At 41.2% G+C, this 24,460-nt stretch overlaps 1 protein-coding gene across 1 annotated transcript in view; it reads left to right on the plus strand.

Annotated features, from left to right (window-relative positions):
- Nucleotides 1-920: 920 nt before the first annotated feature.
- The window catches only part of slc6a2 (solute carrier family 6 member 2), a gene marked incomplete at its 5' end in the record, with an annotated part of 29,159 nt that continues 5,619 nt past the window's right edge, over nt 921-24,460 (plus strand). Inside the window, 12 exons of the mRNA XM_079586310.1 lie at nt 921-1,218; nt 2,663-2,794; nt 3,162-3,399; nt 17,017-17,155; nt 17,346-17,480; nt 17,621-17,724; nt 18,677-18,801; nt 19,001-19,113; nt 19,343-19,471; nt 19,932-20,031; nt 21,291-21,391; nt 21,873-22,040. Of these exons, the coding sequence (XP_079442436.1) occupies nt 921-1,218; nt 2,663-2,794; nt 3,162-3,399; nt 17,017-17,155; nt 17,346-17,480; nt 17,621-17,724; nt 18,677-18,801; nt 19,001-19,113; nt 19,343-19,471; nt 19,932-20,031; nt 21,291-21,391; nt 21,873-22,040 (1,782 nt within the window). The remainder of the gene's footprint in view (nt 1,219-2,662; nt 2,795-3,161; nt 3,400-17,016; nt 17,156-17,345; nt 17,481-17,620; nt 17,725-18,676; nt 18,802-19,000; nt 19,114-19,342; nt 19,472-19,931; nt 20,032-21,290; nt 21,392-21,872; nt 22,041-24,460) is intronic.

The following is a 24,460-nucleotide window of genomic DNA, read 5'->3' on the forward strand; positions in this document are numbered from 1 at the left end:
TGTCATTTAAACGATAACGACTACATTTTCCATTCATCTGACCTCCAAACATTTGGTAGGCTATCTTTAAAACAACTGTGACACATGATGTCAGAGAAATTCACTAAAATACAATGTCCAATACAGTGGACAAAAGTCTATTCCTGGAGGATATGTTTTCAAACTCCTATTGAAGACTACACGAAAAAAATCTCGCAAGGTGCTTATTTTTTAAGTCCAGCGGTGGCGCACCGCATGTTTGTAGATGAGTGTGGCATTCGGAGTGGAGGGGAAGCTTCAAAAATACTAACAATTTGACGACGGTGATGATGATCATACAGAAAATATCACGTGTGGAAAAACTGGATGTTTGTTTAAATGATCGCAATTTATAGCCTTCAACTGGAAGGGAGGGGAGAGTAAAAACTTCTATGAGAAGCAGCAGTCTCTTATTTTCTGGATCAAGCAGGAGGGACGGATCATGGAGGGACCCCCTCATGTTGACAAGTACAGACTCATCTTAAGTATTCCAGACTCCACAAGCGACACATTATGCAGACATACAGTTATTCCATGAAGTGTGGTGCGTCCAACAGGAAATGTCGAGTTATTGTCACTGTAAAGTTTTCTTTTTTTCGTTAACCGTGACACAACGCTTTCGAACATTCATTGATTGTAAATCGTTTTGCGCGCTAACAGTGTTGATGGTGCATGAATGCTTTGATTTCTTACGGTAACAGTGAACTTTAATCTCTCTTTCAGCTGGTGAAAGCTGGGCAAGAATCTCTAACTCACCTGGAGAACAACTGCTGTAGCGTTTCCTATTCATCATCATCATCCTCAACAGCAGCAGCATCATCAGCATCATCATCGTCAGTGCGAGCGGCACGCATCTCCCTTGCTCCACATCCTCGGGGCCACGAGAGCGCCAGGGCGCAAAGATGAACATCCAAGTTCTGCCTGAGCACAAACTGTCCTCGGTGGCCCCGTTGAAACAGTTTAACGTGGAGAAAAGGGAAGTGGAGCTGATTCTGGTGAAGGAGCAGAACGGGGTCCAGTACACGAACTCCTCTGTCGTGGCCTCTCCGAGCTCCCACGTCTGCACCCCCGGCTCCGGTGAGGATGTGGAAAGGGAGACATGGGGCAAGAAACTGGACTTTCTACTCTCTGTCATTGGCTTTGCTGTGGACCTGGCCAATGTCTGGAGGTTCCCCTACCTGTGTTACAAAAATGGAGGAGGTAAGATTTATTTATTTTGAGGATCACCCTTTACTTTGCTTTTACATACTGGCTATGTGTTATACGTAATAAACTACAATTGGGTGGAGCAGCTTACAAAATCTTAGCTCATTGCCTTTGAAAATCATTTGAATTGCATATTTGTATAACAGACACACTGTGTCTCAAACTGTTTCTAAAACACATCCTGTGTTTCAGAAATAGATTTGAGTTAAATACATTTATTGCTGTTCTGAATGAGTAAGAGGATCTTAAAATAAATGAAAAATGCTATTAAAATGCTAGTCTAATCTGTCCATTTGTTAACTGTAGTCTTAACATGTTTTTTTTTTTTTAAATTTAACATTTTTCTTTTTAAAGTTTTTACATTTTCAGAAAAAGTATGAATTACTCTATAATTTATGGAGAATATATTTTATATATAGTTTCTGTATTTACATTTAACAAAGCAATACATATACTTTTAAACTTGTTAGGTTGGTATATCAACATAATAAAATTTAATGACACATTAATAAATGTTACATATGCAGACATCCAAAATATCGCTTGTACCTGAATTTTTAAGGTGAAGTTAACTACAGCTGCCATTTTACTGTAAATGTAAGATTTTTTAAGTGAAACGAATGTAAAAAAAAAAAAAACTTTTTAGTGTTTGTTGACGTTAAATAAACTTGCTAGGCACAAGAGGTTTTGACCGATGATACTTGAAAAAAGTATTTTTTCATGATGCCAATTTCATGATGCCAATCTATTCCAATCATTATGACTCAAATCATTCAAGATTATGAAACACTTGTTTCTCTGAACAACTGCTGGAACAAGATGTCAGTGTCAGCAAACTCATTAACTACTAGTGGGCTATTGTTTAACAGTTTTGTTATCTTTTATAATTTATGAGTAACTAAATATATTTTCTCACTCTTTAGGCATGCAGGTAAGGTTTGAGACTTTTGCAAAAGTGTATTCATTTAAATGCATCATGACAATCACTGGCCTTTTAGTAAAATAAACAAAATATGTCCTTGTGCGTGATAAACAAAGCACCAATTATAATATTAAAACTATAATATTGAAACTGGCTTCAGCAAAGACAAATAGAGCAGGGTAGATTGCTAACATCTCTGATTTTGAAAACATCATGGGTCAGGGGTCAGACAGTTTCATGGGAAGGTAACATGTGATATGATACAATTCACCTCTAATGTAATGGCTACACCATGAATCATTTCCCCCATCTGAATATATTATAATGCCAACTACGCAAAGTCAGAGTTAAGAACTGATTATATCAAACTGTCTCTTATATCCACTGTAGATAGACCATTCACTACATTAGCAGCTACAATGACAAATTTCTATAAATGTTCAGTTGTCATTTTATTCTTTGGCCATCTGTATAATTCTGTCAGCGATCAAATGTAAATTTCTATGTGTCCCCCAGGTGCCTTTTTGATCCCATACATTCTGTTCCTGTTTATTGCTGGGATGCCTCTGTTTTACATGGAACTTGCCCTGGGCCAGTATAACAGAGAGGGAGCAGCCACTGTATGGAAGATATGCCCTGTATTTAAAGGTACGTTGAAAATTTGTAAACGAAAGATGTTGAGATGAAATGTACCATGTTCTCAAAACACTGTGAGCTGCAACACATAGCTAGTTCACTACCAAATCAACGGCAAAACAAATGTTCTAAAATAGCTTTTTGGGTGTTTCATTTTCACACTGACCTGGCGAACACAAACCGGGTTAACTCACTGATCCAACAAAAGCCAACAACTGTGTTTGTTGGGGCAGTGAACTAGGTTATGCAGTGGCTCTGATGTGACTTTGAAGTCAATGCACACACTTTCAACTTAATGTATTAAAGCAAACGAAGGCCTGAAACAGATAAAGTAAAACTTTTGCCCATATAACAAAATATTTGTGACTTTCCTCCTCAGGCGTGGGCTACACTGTGATCGTCATTGCATTGTATGTGGGCTTTTACTACAACGTCATCATAGCCTGGTCTCTGTATTACTTATTTGCTTCATTGACGAGTGAGCTGCCCTGGCTAAGCTGTGATAACCCGTGGAACAGCCCCAACTGCACAGATCCAAAGCACATCAATGGCACCTTCTTGGGTAATGGAACCTCATATGCCAAGTACAAGAACACACCGGCCGCAGAGTTCTACGAGTGAGTCCAAAAATATTTTTCTCTGTAGCTTTGCAGTTGTATTTGAGTTGTGTATTATTGCACAAGCTTATTTACAGTAGCATGAAAGCAAACAAAGTTTTAGGTGTGAAGCAATGTCAGTTAAAAGAATTCAGGCAGACAGTTTATAGGCTCACTATTTAAACGACAGCAGTCAACTTGAGATTTGTTCAAAAGTACAAGTACCATGCTTATTAAACAAACTCTTTTATTTTATTTTGTCAGGTGTTCCAAACACTTTAAAACAAGTACATGAAACATCTTCACTATCAAAATCAGTTATGAGTGATATACCTCTTTCACTAGTCAGGTGTTTCCTTATGCTTCACAATATCTGTGATGTTTTCCGACATTGTTCCAATTTGTCATGTTGTACCAGTTGCTTGCCGCTTCCTATGGAGTCTTGCTGATAAAGCTTGTAATGGAGCTATAACTCAACTATTACATCTTTGGGATTTATTTTCTATCCATTCTTTCATTCCGTTAAGCATGTAATGTTTTGCAGGGCTGGCACAAGCTTGGCACATATGCACATTGCACAGTTGTGTGCGGCCGTCTGGTGAGATCATGAAAACATTCTTATATATTTTAGATCGGACAGGAAAAGATGAAAAACACATTTCAAACCTGTGCTGTGCCTCTGTCTCTGTCTCTGTCAGGTCGTGTTGAAGGGTTTTGGGCTGTAATTAATCATCGCTGCTAGTCAGGGCCTGATTTACCTCATATTGTGGCATACATAGGCAAAATGCATTTTGGCCACTATTCAAAGTTGATGTTGTGGCTTTATATTTAGTCAAACACTTGCATGTGTTATTATATTATACATTTTTTTTACCAAAATCAAGCTTAAATGTTTCAAAGTTTCAAAGAGTTTTAAAGTTTTTGACCAGCGAATGAACTGCAGCACCTGAGGCATTAAGTGCATCGCATTACGTTTTCATCAACTGACAACTTAATCATTTATATAATATATATATATATAGTGTTTCTTTAGTGAAGAAAACTATGTACCGGTACTTATTCAAAGAATCAGTTCTTTATTTACCCTTGCATTGCAAACAAGCAGAGACAGTTTAAACTGCGTGCAGCACTTCATTCACGATAGAGGCGGGGTGGAGTTATGAGGTTTCACGGACAGTTTGAGGATCCAAGGGGATACAAGGTTTAGTGTGAAGCTCTTTTTAATACTTTTCATTGGTTAAATATTTTCATAATACACAGACTATATTTACGAGACTATATCACGTAAAATGTGACCAATAGTAATGATTTAGGCAACAACAAAAATGACGAAATATGGAGATACAAGGTTTCTGCCCGATATTTAAAATGATCTAGATGTTGTCTTATAGAGTTTTAGCATTAGAGTGAAATAATTATAAAAAATATATTATATCTCCACATAGTCATGTGCCTAAAATGCATAAATCCGGCCCTTTTACTACGTAGTTGAATGAGGAGTCAGCTATGAAAGAGACTAAACCAGTGAGGTGTATCATTGCTATTTACTATTAGAAGACTGGCTGATTTCCAGCCATTCTAGCAGCTAGCATTTAATTTTGTGGCTAGATGAGAATTGTTATCCTTGCTGAAGGGAAATTTTAAAGCAGTTGTTACAATTTCTTCTAGAACAGTGAAGCTACTGTTTTTTTTTTTTCTCAGACATGAGATGCATATGCATCAGAGGGCAGCCATTTGGATAAGTTTGGTGCTTTAGTGATCACGGAGGAATGCAAAGAAGAAAAAAATCAGTCTGCATTTATTCAGCAATATTGCTGTCAGGGTTTGAAACACGGAGAGAGATGACGTAAGTTGTAAACACACTTTTATTGAACAATGCAGTAGCGGACACACAGTGGAATGGTAAGTGAGACAGTCTATGGCAAATATGGAGAGTCTTAGCTGAATGATTGATTCCGTGATGTGTATTCAGGTGTGGATCCAGGAGAGGGAGTTGAAGAGAAGGAGCCTTGATGACTGGACTGAGACGAGACGATGGGATCCGAGGAGGAATGTAGGTAAGCTCGGGTAAGTAGCGGGTTAGCATAGGAGAGTGTTCACGGTGGGTCTGTGGTCAAGTAATGACGAGATCAGACAACGGAGGTGAGGTGAATGCTGGGTTATAAAGGGAACTGGTGATGAGTCACAGGTGATGGGAATCAGTAATCAGGGGAGTGTGAACGGGTGATTGAAGGAGTGGGAGGAGTCAGTGATGATCTGGGAGGTAATGGAGAGTGATGTGAAGGTGGAATCCTGACAGTACCCCCCCCTCCCGAAGCGGCTCTTGACGCCTGTGAAGGATGCTGTCGGCGGCGAGGTCTACCCCGACCTCTGGGTGCTGGTCGATTGGGATGTTCCTCGTGAAACTGGGAAAGGAGAGTGGGATCCATTACGTCGTCGCGCAGCACCCAAGAACGTTCCTCCGGCCCGTAATCCTCCCAGTCAATGAGGTACTCGAGACGGGGACCTCGCCGCCTGGAGTCCAAGATGGAACGGATCCTATAGATGGGCTCATCCTCCACAGGCACCGGAGGAGGAGGAGGTACGTCAATGGCAGGTGTATCTGAAGGAAGAGGAAGGACAGGGTCAACGTACGGTTTTAACAATGACACATGGAAGGATGGTGAGATGCGATACTGCCTTGGGAGTGTAAGTCTGTAGGTGACCTCGTTCAACTGCCTCTCGATGGGGAAAGGTCCAAAGAATCGAGGACTCAGCTTACGACATGGCAACTTGAGACGAATGTCCCTGGTGGACAACCACACCTTCTGCCCAGGCTGATAAGAGGGAGTTGGTAGTCTTCGACGATCAGCCTGGGTCTTGTGTCTCCTTATTGCCTGTTGGAGATGAACGTGAGCTGAGTCCCATACCCCCTCGCTCTGCTGGAACCAGAAGTCGACAGCTGGAACCTCAGATAACTCCCCAGACCAGGGGAACAGAGGAGGTTGGTAACCGAGAATGCATTGGAAGGGAGTAAGACCAGTGGTGCTTTGTCGGAGAGAGTTTTGAGCATACTCAGCCCAGGGAAGGTAACGGTTCCAGCTGTCCTGGTACTGGTGGCAGTAGGTCCTTAGGAAGCGACCGATTTCCTGGATCTTGCGCTCAGTCTGGCCATTGGTCTGAGGATGGTATCCGGAAGAGAGACTGACAGTGACCCCGAGGAGCTGAAAGAAGGCACGCCAAACTCTGGAGATGAATTGGGGACCTCTGTCAGAGACGATGTCCTCCGGGATTCCGAAGTTACGAAAGACTCCCTGGAAGAGAGCTTCGGCGGTTTCCAGAGCAGTCGGCAGTCCTGGTAGAGGGATTAATTTACAGCCCTTAGAGAAACGATCAACGACTACAAGTACCGTGGTGAAACCATCAGATGGAGGAAGGTCGGTCATGAAGTCGATACCGATATGGGACCAAGGACGCTGAGGAATCGGAAGGGGCACCAATTTACCCTCTGGCAGTCTCCTCGGGGTGTTGACAATGGCGCAGACTGAACAACCCTTGACGAACCTTGTTACATCCTCGGAGATGGTTGGCCACCAGTACCGTTGACGGAGAAGCGAGAGGGTACGCTTGCTACCCGGATGTCCAGAGCCCGGTACGGAGTGAGCTGAGTCCAGAAGAGGAGTTCTTAGATGTTCCGGTACAAAGGTACTCCCTTCTGGACCTCCCGGCGGAGCAGGATGGAGACGGTTTTCTTGGTGGATCTGATTGTCAATGTCCCACACAATCGGACTGAGAAATAAGGCTGGAGGGAGGATAGGCACAGGTTCACTATCTTCGTGAGGGACTTGATGAATTCTGGAAAGAGCATCAGCTCTACAATTCTTGCTGCCTGGACGATATGACACCTTGAAGTCGAATCGAGTGAAGAAGAGGGCCCAACGGGCTTGTCTCGGATTTAGTCTACGAGCTTCTCGTAGATACTCCAGGTTTCGATGATCCGTGATGACCTCAAACGGATGGTTAGCTCCCTCCAGCCAGTGTCTCCATTCCTCCAGGGCTAACTTAATAGCCAGTAGCTCACGATTCCCGATATCGTAGTTTAACTCCGCCGGGGCAAGCTTTTTGGAGAAGAAGGCACATGGATGAAGTACGGAGAGATCCCCCTGCCGCTGAGACAAAACGGCCCCCACTCCTGAGGATGAAGCATCGACTTCCACGATGAATGGTAGATCAGGATTAGGGTGAGTGAGTATTGGAGCAGAAGAGAAGGCTTCCTTGAGCGACTGAAAGGCCTGTAGAGCCGCAGGTGATAAGGACAGAGACTTGGGCCGACCCTTCAGAGCAGTGGTAAGTGGAGAGCTGAGTTGACTGTAATCTTGAATGAAACGTCGATAGAAGTTGGCAAATCCTAGGAAGCGCTGGAGTTCCTTTACAGTAGATGGTAAGGGCCAGTTTAGAATGGTCTCCACCTTCCTCTGGTCCATCTGGATTCCATCTTGGCTGATGATATAACCGAGGAATTGAACAGTAGTGATGTTAAACTCACACTTCTCCAGTTTGAGGAAAAGCTGATGCTCGCGTAGTTTCTGGAGCACTTGAACGACATGATGATGATGTTCAGCCTGGGAAGATGAGTATATAAGTATATCGTCGATGTAGACGATCACGAAGCGATTGAGGAAGGGGCGAAGGATCTCATTCATATACCCCTGGAATACTGCTGGAGCATTTGACAGTCCGAAGGGCATCACCTGATATTCATAGTGACCGGAGGGAGTCACGAAGGCGGTCTTCCATTCATCTCCGTGGCGGATACGGATGAGGTTATAGGCGCTTCGAAGGTCTAACTTGGAGAAGATTTGGGCGCCTCGGAGCTGTTCCAGAGCAGCCGGGACCAGAGGAAGAGGATACCGAAACTTCACTGTCTGAGAGTTAAGCTGACGGTAATCGATGCACGGCCGTAAGCCTCCGTCCTTCTTGGCCACGAAGAAGAAGCTCGAAGCGGCAGGGGAGATAGATGGTCGGATGAACTCTTGCTGTAATGCCTCTTCTACGTACTCCTCCATGGCCTTCTGTTCCGGGATGGACAAAGGATAGATACGGCCCTTAGGTAGAGTTGGATCGGGTAGCAAGTCGATTGCGCAGTCCCATGGTCGATGTGGTGGTAATTTGGTGGCCAGCGCCTTACTAAATACGTCCTGGAACGCCCGGTACTCCACTGGAATTTCATACTGACGTTGAGTCTCAGGGCTCTCCACAGAAGTGGAATGCAGTGACACTTCTGAGACATCAGACGAGGATGGAGGGATAATATCCGAAGAAACTTCTGAGGAAGGACTCTCTATTTCAGCGGATGACGGAGAAGGGGTAACCTTGGTGATAGTGGTTAGACAGGAAGAATGACAGTCCGAACCCCATTGGAGGATTTCACCGGTCTTCCAGTGGAGATGGGGTTGATGTTGTATTAACCACGGGCGTCCCAGGATGATTTCGGCTGTAGACTCCTCCAGCACCATAAAAGAGATCTCCTCAGTGTGTAAGCATCCAATCTGCAGAGTTAACATGGGAGAACTGTAACGGATTCGACCCCTTCCTAGCGGTTTACCTTGGATGGTATGAATAGCGAGATCGTACTCAAGTCGTTTCTTGTTCAGATTCATCTTCTGGAGACATTGGGAGGAGATGAAGTTTCCCGCGGAACCGGAGTCAATGAGGGCTTGTACTGGGAAACAGAATTTAGGGGTTATTAGATGGACTTGAGTCTTGATAAGATGTTCGACGCTAGGAGGATGGTAGATTGAGCTTACCGCAAGGCGCGGAGGTCGAATGGGGCAGCTGTTGAGTAGATGTTTGTCAGAAGCACAATATAGACAGAGATGGGCTTGCATTCTTCGTTGTCGTTCAGAACGGGTTAGTCGAGAAGAATCAATTTCCATAGGAATAGGTGCTGGAGGAGTAAGATGAGCAGGTTGGGACGCCGGGGGCGGAGGAAGTGCAGTGGGTATATTGACGTCACAAGCAGTTAGTAGTTGAGAGACTCTGATAGTTTTCTGAATGAGCGCTTCTATGCCCATGACGTCATCGTAAACCACGACCAGCTGACGGATCTTCGGAGTTAATCCTTGACGATATGCAGTAATTAAAGCGGGTTCGTTCCATCCACTAGCAGCAGCGAGGATTCTGAATCGAAGGGAATATTCAGTCACCGAAGAACGGCCTTGTTTTAGATGGAACAGCTGATCGTGGATAGAGAGGGAAGCCACGGACTGTCCAAACACATCCCTAAAGTGTTGAATAAAATCCTTGCATACACGAATGGTCGGAGAATTGGAATTCCAAAGAGATTGAGCCCACTGGAGGGCGGAACCGGTGAGTAACGAGATGATGAAAGCCACGCGGGCGGCGTCATTATGGAATTGTTGTTCATTCATAGTGAAATATAAAGATACCTGGAGGAGGAACCCACTGCAATCCTCCGCCTCGCCGGAGTAAGGCGCTGGTTTGGCCATGGGACTGGAAGAGGCAGTGAACGAAGCAGCGGGTGAATGCGGAAGTGGATCCGGGGATGGACTGGTTGAAGCAGACGCTGATGCGGTGGGCACTGGGTGAGGAACAGCGTCTCGTGTATCCGATTGCATGTTGTTGGTCTGATCTTCTGTCAGGGTTTGAAACACGGAGAGAGATGACGTAAGTTGTAAACACACTTTTATTGAACAATGCAGTAGCGGACACACAGTGGAATGGTAAGTGAGACAGTCTATGGCAAATATGGAGAGTCTTAGCTGAATGATTGATTCCGTGATGTGTATTCAGGTGTGGATCCAGGAGAGGGAGTTGAAGAGAAGGAGCCTTGATGACTGGACTGAGACGAGACGATGGGATCCGAGGAGGAATGTAGGTAAGCTCGGGTAAGTAGCGGGTTAGCATAGGAGAGTGTTCACGGTGGGTCTGTGGTCAAGTAATGACGAGATCAGACAACGGAGGTGAGGTGAATGCTGGGTTATAAAGGGAACTGGTGATGAGTCACAGGTGATGGGAATCAGTAATCAGGGGAGTGTGAACGGGTGATTGAAGGAGTGGGAGGAGTCAGTGATGATCTGGGAGGTAATGGAGAGTGATGTGAAGGTGGAATCCTGACAGTTGCCACATTTAGAGTTATTTTCAACTTAGAAAGCCTTTAAGGAAAAACAATCTGGGAACTGAGCATTCATGAGATCTTTCATCTAAAAAAAAGTTCAAAAAAAGGAAAGTTCATCTATTATTGAAAATTGCCATCATGTACTCACTCTCATTACAAACATGTATGACTTTGTTTCTTATAACAGAAGAGATTTTGATAATTTATAGAATGGATGTCAATTTTCACCCAAACTGTTTGGTTACCAAAGTTCTCAATAATATCTTCTTTTGTTATTCCGCAGAGGAAAAAAAGTCAAATAGATTTAAAACGATATGAGGGTGAGCAAATGATGACTGAATTTTCATTTTTGGGTAAATCATCCCTTTAAATCATTCAGGTACTGTATATTGAACCCTTTTGCTGGGTTCAATTTCATGAGTAGAACACAGGCACAATGATTGTCTGATCGGATGTGAAAACTCTTGCCTAAAAGTGCTCAAAATTAGGTCAGTATCACTGAAACTTTTATGCAGCTCTCGAAACTCTGAAATTCCTGTCTACAATCTATGACGTGTACTGGGTTATAACACTCTTGATGTAGACTGAAAGAAAGGCAGGCACTTGCACTTCAAAGAAAAGCAGTCCTTTTCCGTGTCTAAGGGAAAATTTGGCTCCTCGTGTTAGGGGAAACCAGAAGAATGCATGGAACAATGAAGAACTCACATCACTCGCACAAAATCATAGACTCGTCATCAGATTCTAGTGAGGGTCACTGTGTGTTCATTCCTTCAGTTTATTGCTTAAATCTGACGCATGTTTGTATATTCAGAAATTCTTAAAGAGTCTAACATCACTGTAGACTGTCTCTGATGTACATTAAGTGTGAAAACTAGGTTACACTTTATTTTATGATGTAATTATACATATAAATAAGTAATAATGATTAACTACATACTTTAGGGTTAGGGTGTAGTTTAGGTTAGTTGTATGTAATTTATAGTAATTAGTAACTACATATAATATGTGTAAAAGACACTGTAAAATAAATTGTTACCAATTATCTTTCAAAGTATAATAAACCGATATATAGATGTTTCAGCTCCAAATACAGACACAAACTATAGCTAAAGCAAACATGTATTCATTTTAAATTATTAAAAAGCTTTTAAATTAGCTTTAAACGTTTTTCTATTCTATAATGTTTTCCAGAAGTTATCCTGGATAAGAATAACAAATTTGATTTGCCCTGATATGACACTGCTTCATAGTGTGGATGTTCACATCTATATAAAATGTATATATATAAATCTAAATCTAAATATATATTTAATACCGGTATATAATGTATTGTAATTCGTCCAACCCTCAACTTGTTTCTTCCTTGTTTCTTCTACTTATTTTCCTCTCAGTCTGTTTAGCTGTTTTTTTTTTTTTTTTTTTCACTTTCTCCCTCTCCTGTGATCTTACCCTCTTTTGGACTGGTTTCCCACCCAGCAGAGCTTTGAAGTGTCATTTCCCCAGCTGTCTTCTGTATGTGAGGGGATGTGGAAAGCTGTCATTTCCTCCGCTCTTCCCCCTCATGCCGCTCCATTATAATAGTTTTCGGCCACCAGTAATCCTGCCATCATGGGACAGCACACAGGGCACTAGAGAATATTCATTACCGTCACACATGCAGCAGACTCACATGCTCAGCAGGTGTGCCATACACTAAATATTAGATTAAGCAGTGTTTTGCTCAGAATAGCTACAAACCAATCACAGAAAAAGCTGTTGAACCAGTAGCTATCAATCCGGACGCCCCAGATAAAACCCAGTCAAATTCATTGGTCTTACACAAACCCTCGTGCTACACATCTTTCTAAAACAACCGACAACCAGACAAAAGCAAAATATGACAAGCTCAACAAAGCGAATTTCATCATCTTGTGCGCCACCCACATATCCTTTCACTATGCTGTCTCTGCCGATCTTGACATGTTCGAGTCAATCACTTTTTGTTGAGAATAATGAACCGCTATTCTCCATTGTATTGTTTTACACAGCGGGTGTCCTAAATCTAATTATTCCGTCATTACTGAAATCCTGTCTTATCACACACAGTCTCAGATTTAACACCCGACTGATGTCATGAAGACAGAAATAGTGGATTTTTAGGAAAACATATAATCATATATCATTTGGAAAGCCAAGACAGAGATTTGTAAAATACTTATTGTGCCTTTAAATAAGAATCAATAAAATATAAATAAGCAAGCTCATAATAATGAACTTTTAGAATATAGGTTTATTATAATGTGCTTGTTTGATTTTTTAATCATGAAGTTTAAACAAATGCCATGGGGTTGTGTTTCAGTAAAAACTCTTATACATATGATATGAAGGTTATTGTCTCAAAAATGCTATTTATTTGCAATGCTTGATTTAATTAATTACAAAATGAAAAGGAAGGAAATCTAAAAATATATATAAACAGCCCTGAACTCGTGTCAGCCCGAGGGGTCCATAACCACAACGAATGTGCAGTTGCACAAGCACATCTTAGGACATTCTGTTGCCTGTTATGAAAACAAATATAATTTGCTCCAGAGTTAAGCAAGCTGTGATGAGACCCCACATGCCATCAGAAATCTCTTCTGTGGCCATTTTCTGGCTTAGCTGAGGATATGTTGAAATCATAGGTGTTTGGATTTAGCTTGGCAACGACAGGACATCAGATGAATGAAGAGCTCTAGAGGGAACGCTTGCCAAGATACTCACCAATCTAATATAATTATTCAATTAGGGGAGGTTCACATCTGTCCTGCGTCTGACCAAACCGCTGTCACACAGACTGATTTGAAGCTCCAGATCTGCTGCCACAAAATGAAAAAAGTGGTCTGTTTTTGAAGTTAGGAAGATTATTCAGGATGGTTTTTCTGTTTGTGTGTTCTTGTACTATAAATTATGACAGTGGCCTTTTGTCATAGTCTAACACAATGATTTGTCATTATCATTTGCTATAAATAACAAATCATGGGATCCTTTAAAAGGCAGCACAAAAGTGCATCCGAAAGTCCAAAGTCAAAGAATGAACAAAAGGTGACCATGGAGATTTATTTTTTATTTTTGCTTGTGCATGTTGAAAAGTTAATTACACTAATGTCAAATGCAATGTTTTGTTATGCACTTAACATTTTTATTGTGGAATTACTGTGAAAGTAAATTATTAAATGCAATTATCAACATGGAATATACTGTGAAGGTATACAGCAAGCAGTGTGGCATGAATAGATTATGCTGTGTAGTTTCTGGATTATTGTTGGTGCTGCTGAACTTATTTTTGTTTAACTTTTAGCAGTTTGTGTTGTTAGTTTATTTTGTAATGTTCAGAATTTATATTTTTTATTATTATTACTATTTGTTGAGTGTCACATTGTTGTGTTTTGTATGTCGAGTATTTATGTATGTGCATCATTAGGTGATTTGAAGAAAAATGATGATGTCACACATTTCAAAAATAAATATCAGCACCTGCTTTACTATTGTGAAATATCCATTTACAAACAATTATTAATTTGAAATTAGATATAGGTAAATCCTTATGCTGATAATAATAGTATAGTTTGACTAACTTAAAAGCAGCCAATTAGCTTATTTTATATTCTAGCTTGTCATTGTTTTAACAAATGTTTTCATTTGTCACACTTCTGACTTGGCTAAATCAGAAATGTGAATATGAATATACAAGGTCCCAAGCAAATGAAACACGAATCACTGTTTTGGTGACATCAAAACAATTACAGTACTAAACAATATAATTTCTTACAGTGGCATGGTTAAAGACAACTTTATAATGTGAATTGACAGTAAGCAAGAGTAAATTACTGGGATGTCATTGTCAGCATCATTTTGCTGTTGATTAACAGTAATTTGTAAGAAAATGACCCAGCATGCATTCATTTCACTGTTAATTTTTTGACTGCAATAATTCATTGTAAAATAATACTCTTTAATTCCTGGCATTTTTTTTACTGTGTACCTGGAGTCTGCTGCACTAGTCAAGTCTTGTCTGCTTTAGTTGTGTAACATTTTTTCAGGAAGCAGCTTTACATAAAATAGTGCCTTAATACCCCTGGTGAGCAAGCCAAAAAAAATAAAGAAGACTTGGAAACACCCTAATGCAATGTAACCTACAGTAACCTGTAGTCTTGGCGTGTCTGTAATTGGTTCTTTGGAGAAAGGGAAACTTTTTCAATGTTTTCCAATGTTCTAATAGATTTCATTAGAACATTATTTACTAAAGGGTTGGTTAAAAAATCCATCCATAGAATGCATAGCATAATCTTGCATAAAATGTGAGTGAGCTGATTTGTGAAAACTGATCTAATCAAAGAGATTTGTATAGGGTGTAAGTATGTTAAAGATCCAGGGGTCAAATGAAATGTCACAGAGAGTGGATTGAAGGTCAAGCTGTAGCAGGACAGGCGGATTGACAAATTCTAGTGTGATGTTATTGGCAATGATGACGCAAATTGGAAACTTCAAACACTTTTGAACGAGTGGAGAGGGATTGGACCCTCTCCTTTCTCTTGTGCCTTGAGCGTTTGTCTGGCTTTCTTTTTCCTCATTAACTCAGCCTTGATGGCTTCATACATTATGTGTTTATGTAGACATCACACTCATGTTTAAAACTTAAAGTTTAAAGTGTTGCTCTTAAAGACAACTTTGCCACTTGACAACTGTCCTAAGGCTAATATTCTGAGTTTTCAGTTTAGTTTTAAAGGTAAAATAGAGATGGATGAAGTCTGCTTCCATTCGTATCATGGCTACTAAAGTTGGAAATCATAAACTAAGTGTATTCAAACAGAGCAGAATTTATTTTTCCTCCACAAGATACCTTTTTCAGAAGGAAAAGCTACAGAAATGTTCTGGCAGTGCTATAGGGTTTGTTTATAATATAAGAACAATGGCCTGTACTGTTTCTCCTCTTTGAACCTCACTGGGAAGTGCAGCAAAGGAATCATTCAGATCACATTCTACAGAGACACTTTTTATGTTGTGTATCCAGATATATTTTCTAGAAACCAGCAATAATATTCATTTTTTATATAAAAAAAAATGTATGCAGCCATAACATTTTTTGAAAAATAGGTCATCCCTCTTGGGGAGCTAGAACCTGAGGGGAAAAGGGGTCTATGGGTAATTTACGATCTGGAAAAACTTTTGAAACGATTGACGCAACACAGTGTGTGACAGACTGAAAATGCGTGTGTTTGTACTAGTCTGGTTATATTAATTGTAATGGTTGGTTGTATGAGTGTTTTTGCTGTGTGGACTTTTAGTTTGTAGTTCTACCTGGTTTCGTTTCTCCTCTTGTTATTCCCTGATTGTTCTTAACTGTGTCTTGTTACCAATTAGCCCTTGAGTATATACTGTAAACCTTTGCGTTTCCAGTGTTCTTTGTCAGGTCTCATGGGTGTATTGTTTGATGAGCTTAATTCTGTTTCTCTGTTCCTTCTATATTATATAATTTCAGACACTGCATTTGGATCCAGTGCTACACATTTTCATATTACATATTAGAGATATCATTGTTGCTCAAGTGAGAGCCAATTTTTAAAATAGAATTTAATTGAAAGTCTCATAATTTGGCTAAATCATGTTTTTCTTCAAATCTATAAAAGCTGCTGTGCAGATTAGGTTGATGTTAGTATAAAATAAGCATCAGTCATCTTCATTTATATAGCGCTTTTAACAATGTAGATTGTTTCAAAGCGGCTTTACAGTAATAAAAGTTCAGAAAGGACAGAGAGGACGTCTTGAGGAAACTGCCATAAAACATGAGTGAACTTAAGCATAACATAAAGCACATAAAAGGGTGTAAGAATGTGCTATAAAAACAAGATATAGTTCCCTAGACAGAGTTGACGTGGACTAGATTCTTTGTAGTTGTAGATTCTTTATAGGTTATTCAGTTATCAGGACAAGGTTTTATCACACATTGACTTGGGAGAACATCCCTTTATTTGATACATTCAACAGGGATACTTAAAACCCCCTTTTCCAAGTATCATAAGAACAGTGATGTCAAGTAACAAGCTACTCCTACATCACCCCAGAATTTTAGTAGTTTGTAACTGAGTGAGCCACCCCCCCCCCCCCCACACACACACACCCCACATACACATACACACACACCCCTGTTCCTTACACAATTGGACCTGTACAGTATATTTTCAAAACCAATTTTTGTTTGAAGATTCATAATTTTACGCCATTGAAGCATGTCTTGAAATAGAGAATGTTACAATAATGGATGTTTTATTTGTTGGAGATACATTGATAAGATTTATACATAATTTGATGAGGAAAACAATCAAAAGGATTGTGGCCAGGACACCTTTACTACTGGAGAGCATTTGAACAAGGCACACAACAACACTACATTTCTCTTGAAAGAATGTTATAGTATTCCAAAATATTATTTTTATTTAAAATATGTAAAATCAAATTAGGGCAGTACTTTTCCATTTTCCATACCATTTCTCGTCCTCCAGGCGCGGAGTGCTGCACATTCATGAGAGTAAAGGCATCGATGACCTGGGTCTTCCTCGCTGGGAGCTCTGCCTCTGCCTTATTGTGGTCGTCTTTATCCTCTACTTCAGCCTGTGGAAGGGAGTCAAATCCTCTGGAAAGGTGCAAAAACTCTCAAATGATAATTGCAGTATATAGCTGTTTGATTTTGTGTGTTCCTGTCAGTCATGTGTCTAATACTTTTCTCTCTCTATTTAATAATAATATTTTCAATTTATATAGCACTTTTCATTGTAAACTGATCTCAAATCAATGGGCAAAAATTGACAAAGCTTTATTTGTGTGTGTTTAGGTGGTGTATATTACAGCTACTATGCCCTACATAGTGTTGTTGGTGTTGTTGATTCGAGGCATAACGCTCCCTGGTGCAATGAATGGAATTAGGGCATATCTCCACATTGACCTAAAGAAGCTTAAAAACCCTCAAGTAAGTTCATGCCAATAGGGCTTAACTTATTTGATGAACTAATTACAGATATATATCATGAACCTCAAAACAAAAATAGTCACAACGACATTAGACACTTCTCATAGTGACATTTTGTCACTCATTTTTGTTTGCTGCAGGTATGGATTGATGCAGCTACTCAGATTTTCTATTCTCTAGGAGCTGGGTTTGGAGTCCTTATTGCCTTCGCTAGCTACAATAAATTCGACAATAACTGCTACAGGTATGACAAGTCTTTGATACAAGTGGTAAGTTCTCTAAAAAATAAATTTCCACATTCCTCCTTAGTGGCCGCTAAAATAAGGTTCCAATGTAAGCAAAATATTCTTACATAAAGGCTTATGTTGATTTATTGCTTGATCTGTTAGCCCATGTCCATTTCACACTGCAGCCCAACAATGGTAGTCCACTGAGACTGTGAAGCTCTGGCTTTGCTTGCTTATGGGTTGAAGTTCTCACGGAAAACCAGCATACTGTTTCCAGAGACAAAACTTGTTGAAAAGTTGTTGGTGGGGCCAGCAGGTGGCAATCACCTTGTAGGCTTTGTGGATAACAGTCTGTTAAGATTATCAAGAGGTCAAGATGTTTCACCACTCAATCGGTTATGCACTGAGGATTTAACCTCATAATACTCAAGTACATCACAAGACTAATTCATTTTAGAGTTTTTATTGCAGAGGTGGAAATTACAATTACAATAGGTGATAATTGTCTGGGTAAGGATGGAAGAAGGGTGTTGTAAGTAAGTTTGTCAGTTAATAATGAATTTGTCCATGTAAAAGTCAGTACCCACTTTGGTTAGCTTGTGTTAAATTGCTTGAAATCATGCTTTTGATGCCTAGTCAATGCATACATCTGAAGAATGTTAATGACTTACAGTGAGCAGTATTGATTTCACATCCCAATATGTCGATGTCTAAAGCTGAGCTCCACTGTTCCAACAGATTTTTGCTCTCCAGGGCACAGATGTTTTACTAAGACCCAAAATCTACAGTTATTTCAAAATAGGACATAATGTTGCAAGCAGATGGCTGCTCAGATTTATGTGCTTCTTCACAATGAGATCCACAATGGGCATCGCCTCACTGTGGGTTTTAAGTGTTTGTCATAGATCCTTCTCAGCAGTTTTGAGACTTAAGATGTAATGTAAACTTTAATTTTTTGCTTTGTTGCAGGGATGCTCTTCTGACCAGCACAATAAACTGCATAACCAGTTTCTTCTCAGGATTTGCCATCTTCTCAGTACTGGGGTATATGGCTGAACAGCATGGTGTCAACATAAAGGATGTGGCCACTGATGGTATGTTACTCCCACATCTTCACTGTCCTGTCTTTTTTATGCATTGCTCAATCTTTTCATGTTTCTATGTTTTACACTGTGTACTTTTCCTTCTTCTTTTGGGGTTAACCAGAGTGTGACCCTAAACAAACTTTTTTGGGGGGAGTAGTGCAGTGTCCTTCTGCTGATCTGTGTTTCAATTATTTATATCTGTGTGCAGGAGCTGGACTGGTGTTTATTATCTATCCAGAAGCGATTTCAACTCTACCTGGATCTACATTCTTTGCGATAGTCTTTTTCATTATGCTTCTGACTCTTGGAATTGACAGCTCTGTGAGTACAAATGAATCTTGTTATTGTCTAGGTTCAGATGATTTTGTATTTGTATGGTAAAGAGCATGCTAAGAGTTATTTTTGTTAAATACCTTTTTACTTGCCACGCCATCTCACATGCAATTGAATTGACATATAATAATACAACTAAAAAATGTTGCTTTAAAATATCTTGCCTATCTTTAAGAGTAAAATATATTATTTTTATTTGATGTAATGTACTGTTTAGATGGGTGGCATGGAAGCAGTAATCACTGGGCTCTCAGATGACTTCAAAATCCTCAAGAGGAATAGAAAGATATTTACGTTTGCTACAGCATTTGGGACATTCCTAGTAGCTCTTGTGTGCGTCACAAATGTAAGTCTGTTGGGTCTGTGTCATTTCATTTTGAGTCTAACGATTGCTTTAGTCAATTGCCAAGTGTTTAGGCAGTATCACAATATGAAAATACACTTGTTGATATTTGTTTTTTGTCGCATTATAAATATAACATTTTCAAAATTGTACATTTGAGTGTAAATAGTGTGCTGTTTTTACTGCATACTATTTATTCATTGTCTTTAGATTCAGTGATGTCATCCATGTGATTGCATCAATTGAAGCCACACTTTGGATGATTTCAACATGCATTGGCTTACAGTCAAAATAAGAAATTAGCATAGTGTTTTTGTGAATACATTTTATTACATCATGAGCAGGCAAATATTTGTATATGATGTAATTGCATTACAAAATTACATGCAGACAATATGATGATGAATTATTCAATAAAAGTCCTTTATTCAGCAGCATTTGTCTTGTATCTCGGTCATGACAGGGAGGGATCTATGTGTTGACCTTGTTGGACAAGTATGCTGCAGGGACATCCATTCTATTTGGGGTGCTCATTGAGGCCATTGGAGTATCTTGGTTCTACGGTGAGCAGATACATACATACATTAATGTTTATAGACCATCTTCCACTACTGACCCATACTAATTCGCATTTACATGGATGTTGCATAAACCATATAATGATGATCCTTCCATGTAATCTGTAATCTGTATGTTCATTTATGTTTTCCCAAATTTATAACATAATTTCTTACATCTAGTAAAATTATTGTGGTTTGCAGTCTGTTTTACAGCAAACTGGTGTTGTGTGTTATAGCCTTCCTGTATCTATTTCTCAGTCTTACTCCCAGGGATTCCTCAGCATCATCCATTTTAGATTTTGGCAGTTTAGCTAGATGGCTTGTTCAGGAGTATTAAAAAGTAGCTGTATATATGTAGACAAAAACATCCACTATTATTTTTCTTTGCCGTTATTCACAACCACAAAAGTTGATTATTTACATGTATTTTAAAGCCTTGCCGGTTAAACATTTTATTCGCATACTGACATGTGCACACCCGAAGTGCACACTAAAAGCCTGACAACCAGCGCGAGTACTAAACTAAGTTATCTTTTGCGTCTTATTACGCTTAAACTGTCAAATACACAGATGGCTTACATAAACAGTGAAGTGAAGTTTACATAAACATAAATCGTGATAAAATCGTGAATCGTGATTTTCCTGAAAATTATATTTTTGCCATATCGCCCACCCCTAGTCTGCCCCCAGATGAGTGTAGTTTTTGCATCTTCCAGCAGGATTGAGAAACACAAGCATTTATCTCATCAATGTGTGTATATATACAGTATATTATTATTATTATTCCAAAGCATATAGTTCTACAGTAGTTGTGGCAGACAACCCATGCAAGGAATGGGAGGAAATGTATTACTATGTTTGAATTTTTAAAATGGTTTGTTTACTTTCAGATGCATTATCTGTAATATTATTTTGACAATAACTCATGAAAGATCCTTGGCTACTTCATAAATATAAAGATCAGTAACTCCCCCCAGAGCAAACATGTACAAATAGTTCAAAGCTTCAGGATTAAAAAATGTCAAGATTATCTGCACTGCCTTCCGTAACATTGCTTCCTGACATCGAACGCTTCTCATATCTCCTTTAAATTACATTACATAACTTTTGAACACAGTTCTGTCTAAGATTACAGTACGGAGAGTTCAGATCATCATTGATATTGTAAGAAGAGAAGCCACAATTCAGAGAAAGTTCCCGGGTTCCTTTATCTTAAAATGATGTCCAGATGCTGCTAATTTCTTTGTGTTTTTGCCTCTTAGGCGTGGACAGATTCAGTGAGGACATTGAACGCATGATGGGCTTCAAACCAGGGATCTACTGGAGGCTCTGCTGGAAGTTTGTCAGTCCAGCATTCTTATTGGTGAGTGAAAAAAAAACCCATAAGACCTGATGTGAGTTTTAGGGATATAATCTCCTATCTCTGCCCCCTGTTAGATTACACTTTAAACCAGTTTTGTCAGATAACCTAAAAATGGACTTTATGTGGTATCATCAATTATGTGGTTTTACACAAGTAAAGCGAATAATACTACATAAACTTGGCGTTTCTTAGGTGCATGTCTGTAATATTTTCTGATATGAGTAGAGGTGACGTGTTCATTCTGGGATGTACCCTAACCTACCAAAGCAGTTCTTACAGGCTAGATGGGAACATTTTTGGTCATTGTTCAGATAAAACAGGCACCTCATTTGGACTTGAATTACAGCTGATACAATCAAATAGTTTCAACCAAAAAATTACTTGATTTATTTTCTTATGCTGACAAATCTGATTCTTTTGTACAGAATAGTGAATTACTTTTAAATGTTTCTGTACTTCCTAACTTCTATTTTCTGTGCAGTTTGTGGTGATCGCCAGCATTGTTACCTCTGGCGACCTGAAATATGATGATTATACTTTCCCTTACTGGTCCAATATTGTGGGCTGGTCCATAGCTTTGTCCTCCATGCTGTTTGTACCCATCTACGCCATCTACAAATTCCTTAGTATGCCAGGCACATTTAAAGAGGTAAGCAAACACATACACTCATGTTCCCTTTCGAGGGAACTCGAACTGCGTCGGTTACGACACTAGGGGAACGCCCTTCAGCGTAGCGCGTCTGAATTTATGAATGAAACCGAATCCAATCCTATTGGCGTTGCGTGATGACGTAGAGTGTGACGGCATAAGCGGATGTACACAAAAGCACGCCGGCACACAGGAATGTCAGCTTTTTACTATTCAGCAAGCGCTCTGTGTGTGTGTTGAACTAGCGAATCATTTGAAAAGAAAGTATATATCCTATATTTCGTCTCATCATGGCAAGTGAACAGTTTTCTAAATGTGTGTTCCCATGCCCACGCTTTCTCACGGCTGGGGATACACACGAATTGTGTGTGTCTTGTCTGGGAAGGCAGCACGCTCAAGCAGCTCTCGAGGGGGCTGCTTGCGCTCACTGTGAGTTGATGTCAGTGAGAGTGCTGCGTTCTCGGTTGGCTTTGTTTTCCGAGGATGGCCAAATGCGTTCTCCCCGCAGTACGGGTCCCGCATCTGCCGAGGCAATGCGGCGCCTCGCATCGTGGGGATCGCAGAGAGATCTTTTAGACGACAGTGGGACTGCCGAGGCACTTTCCCACTCTTCGTCTGAGAGTTCAGGTTCCCCTATTCCCCGCTCGGGAGCCCGCCTCGCGGCTTCTCCCGCTCGGGATGATGCAGTTTTACACCTCTCTGATTCCGAGGAATTAGATGTGATTAATGTTGAGGAGGGGGATCTAAGTGAAAGACACAGTACTGTTCAGCCTGCACCCAGCTATGGTGAGTTAGTGGAGGTTTTAACACGGGCTGTGGCCAAGCTTGATATTTCTTGGCCACAGGAAAGGCAGGAAGCGCGTCCTAAAAGCAAGCTCGATGAGCGCTTCCTGCAGCCCCGCACGCAACCTTCACGCCGGTCTCTCCCTTTCTTCCCGGATTTACACAATGAGTTGTGTAAATCTTGGAACAGGCCATTTTCTGCGCGCCTGTCTAACCCCCCGATTTTAAACTACAGTAATGTCGTGGGGGCTAGGGATAAGGGATACGGGATGATGCCTCGGGTTGAGGAAGCACTAGCTAGCTACCTTTCACCCGACCTTGCGTCATCCCTGAAGACACCGGCGCTGCCTTCTAAGCCTTGCCGCACCACATCAGCTTTGGTGGGCAGAGCGTATATGGCGGCAGGTCGGGCTGGTGCGAGCCTGCACACGATGGCTATTTTGCAGGCGTACCAAGCCGACCTGTTGAGGGACATGGACCAAGGCGAAGGTCCCTCGGTTGAGGATATTGCGGAGCTTCGCAGGGCCACAGATTTGTCCCTCCGGGTTACCAAGGAGACGGCCCGTGCCATCGGTCGCTCCATGTCAGCTCTGGTAACCACGGAGAGACATCTGTGGCTCAACCTGTCTGGCATTAAGGAGAAGGACAGGACCTTCCTCCTTGATGCGCCTGTTTCAACCTCGGGTCTGTTTGGAGAAGCCGTTAACGCCGTGGTTGACAGGTTTCAGGATGTTAAAAAGCAGGGCGAAGCTTTTAAACAATATCTCCCTCGCCGTTCAAGGTCCAGGAGGGCGGCTGCTAGAGAACAGCCACAGCCGTCTACCAGTTCCTCTCATCGCCAGGCACAGAAAGCGAGTGTCGCCTCTAGAGCTCCCCCTAAAAAAGCTTGGGACTCTAGACGTCGCTCGTACCCGCAGCCACCTGAGAGGGCGGATCTGAGGACCGTCCTTCAGTCCAGGAAGGCTAAGGGAAAGAGGTCCTAGCTCTTACGAGACCTCAAAGGGCCGCCCCCCCCGAGAGAGAGCGATTGTGGTCCCCTCTCTCGCTGGGCCCTCGGGAAGCTGGCGTCAGTATCCCGCCGTCTCTGACGCTTCGGGACACGCTAGCTCCCAGCGAGCACACACTGGTCTGTCTGCCCCGAGGGCTTGCAGTCAGTCAGTGTTCAGGTTCGCACACTGTGGGTCATTGTCGGTTCTCCCCTGCCGGTTCTCCGCTTCAGGGGGCCGTCAAAGACCTGCACAAAACACTGGACACCAGCCCCGAGGGGCTGGTTCCCTTGGTGAATTTTGCAGAGGCATGGCAAAACCTCGCGAACATTTCTCCTTGGGTCCTGCGCACTGTAAGAACTGGGTACAGACTGCAGTTCCGGGTCCGCCCACCAAAATTCAACGGGGTGGTCTGGACTTCAGTGCACCCAGAGCAGGGTCTAGTGTTGGAACAGGAAGTTCACTCGCTGCTGGAAAAAGGGGCCATAGAGTGTGTTCCCCCACCAGACAGGGAGTCCGGGTTCTACAGCCGGTACTTCATAGTTCCAAAGAAGGATGGAGGGTTGCGTCCAATTTTAGATCTGAGGCATCTGAATCGGTCTCTGAGGAGATTCAGGTTCAAGATGCTCACTATTCCCATCATCGTGAGTC

Source organism: Phoxinus phoxinus (genome assembly GCF_949152265.1).
Source record: "Phoxinus phoxinus genome assembly, chromosome: 2".
Lineage (NCBI taxonomy): Eukaryota > Metazoa > Chordata > Actinopteri > Cypriniformes > Leuciscidae > Phoxinus > Phoxinus phoxinus.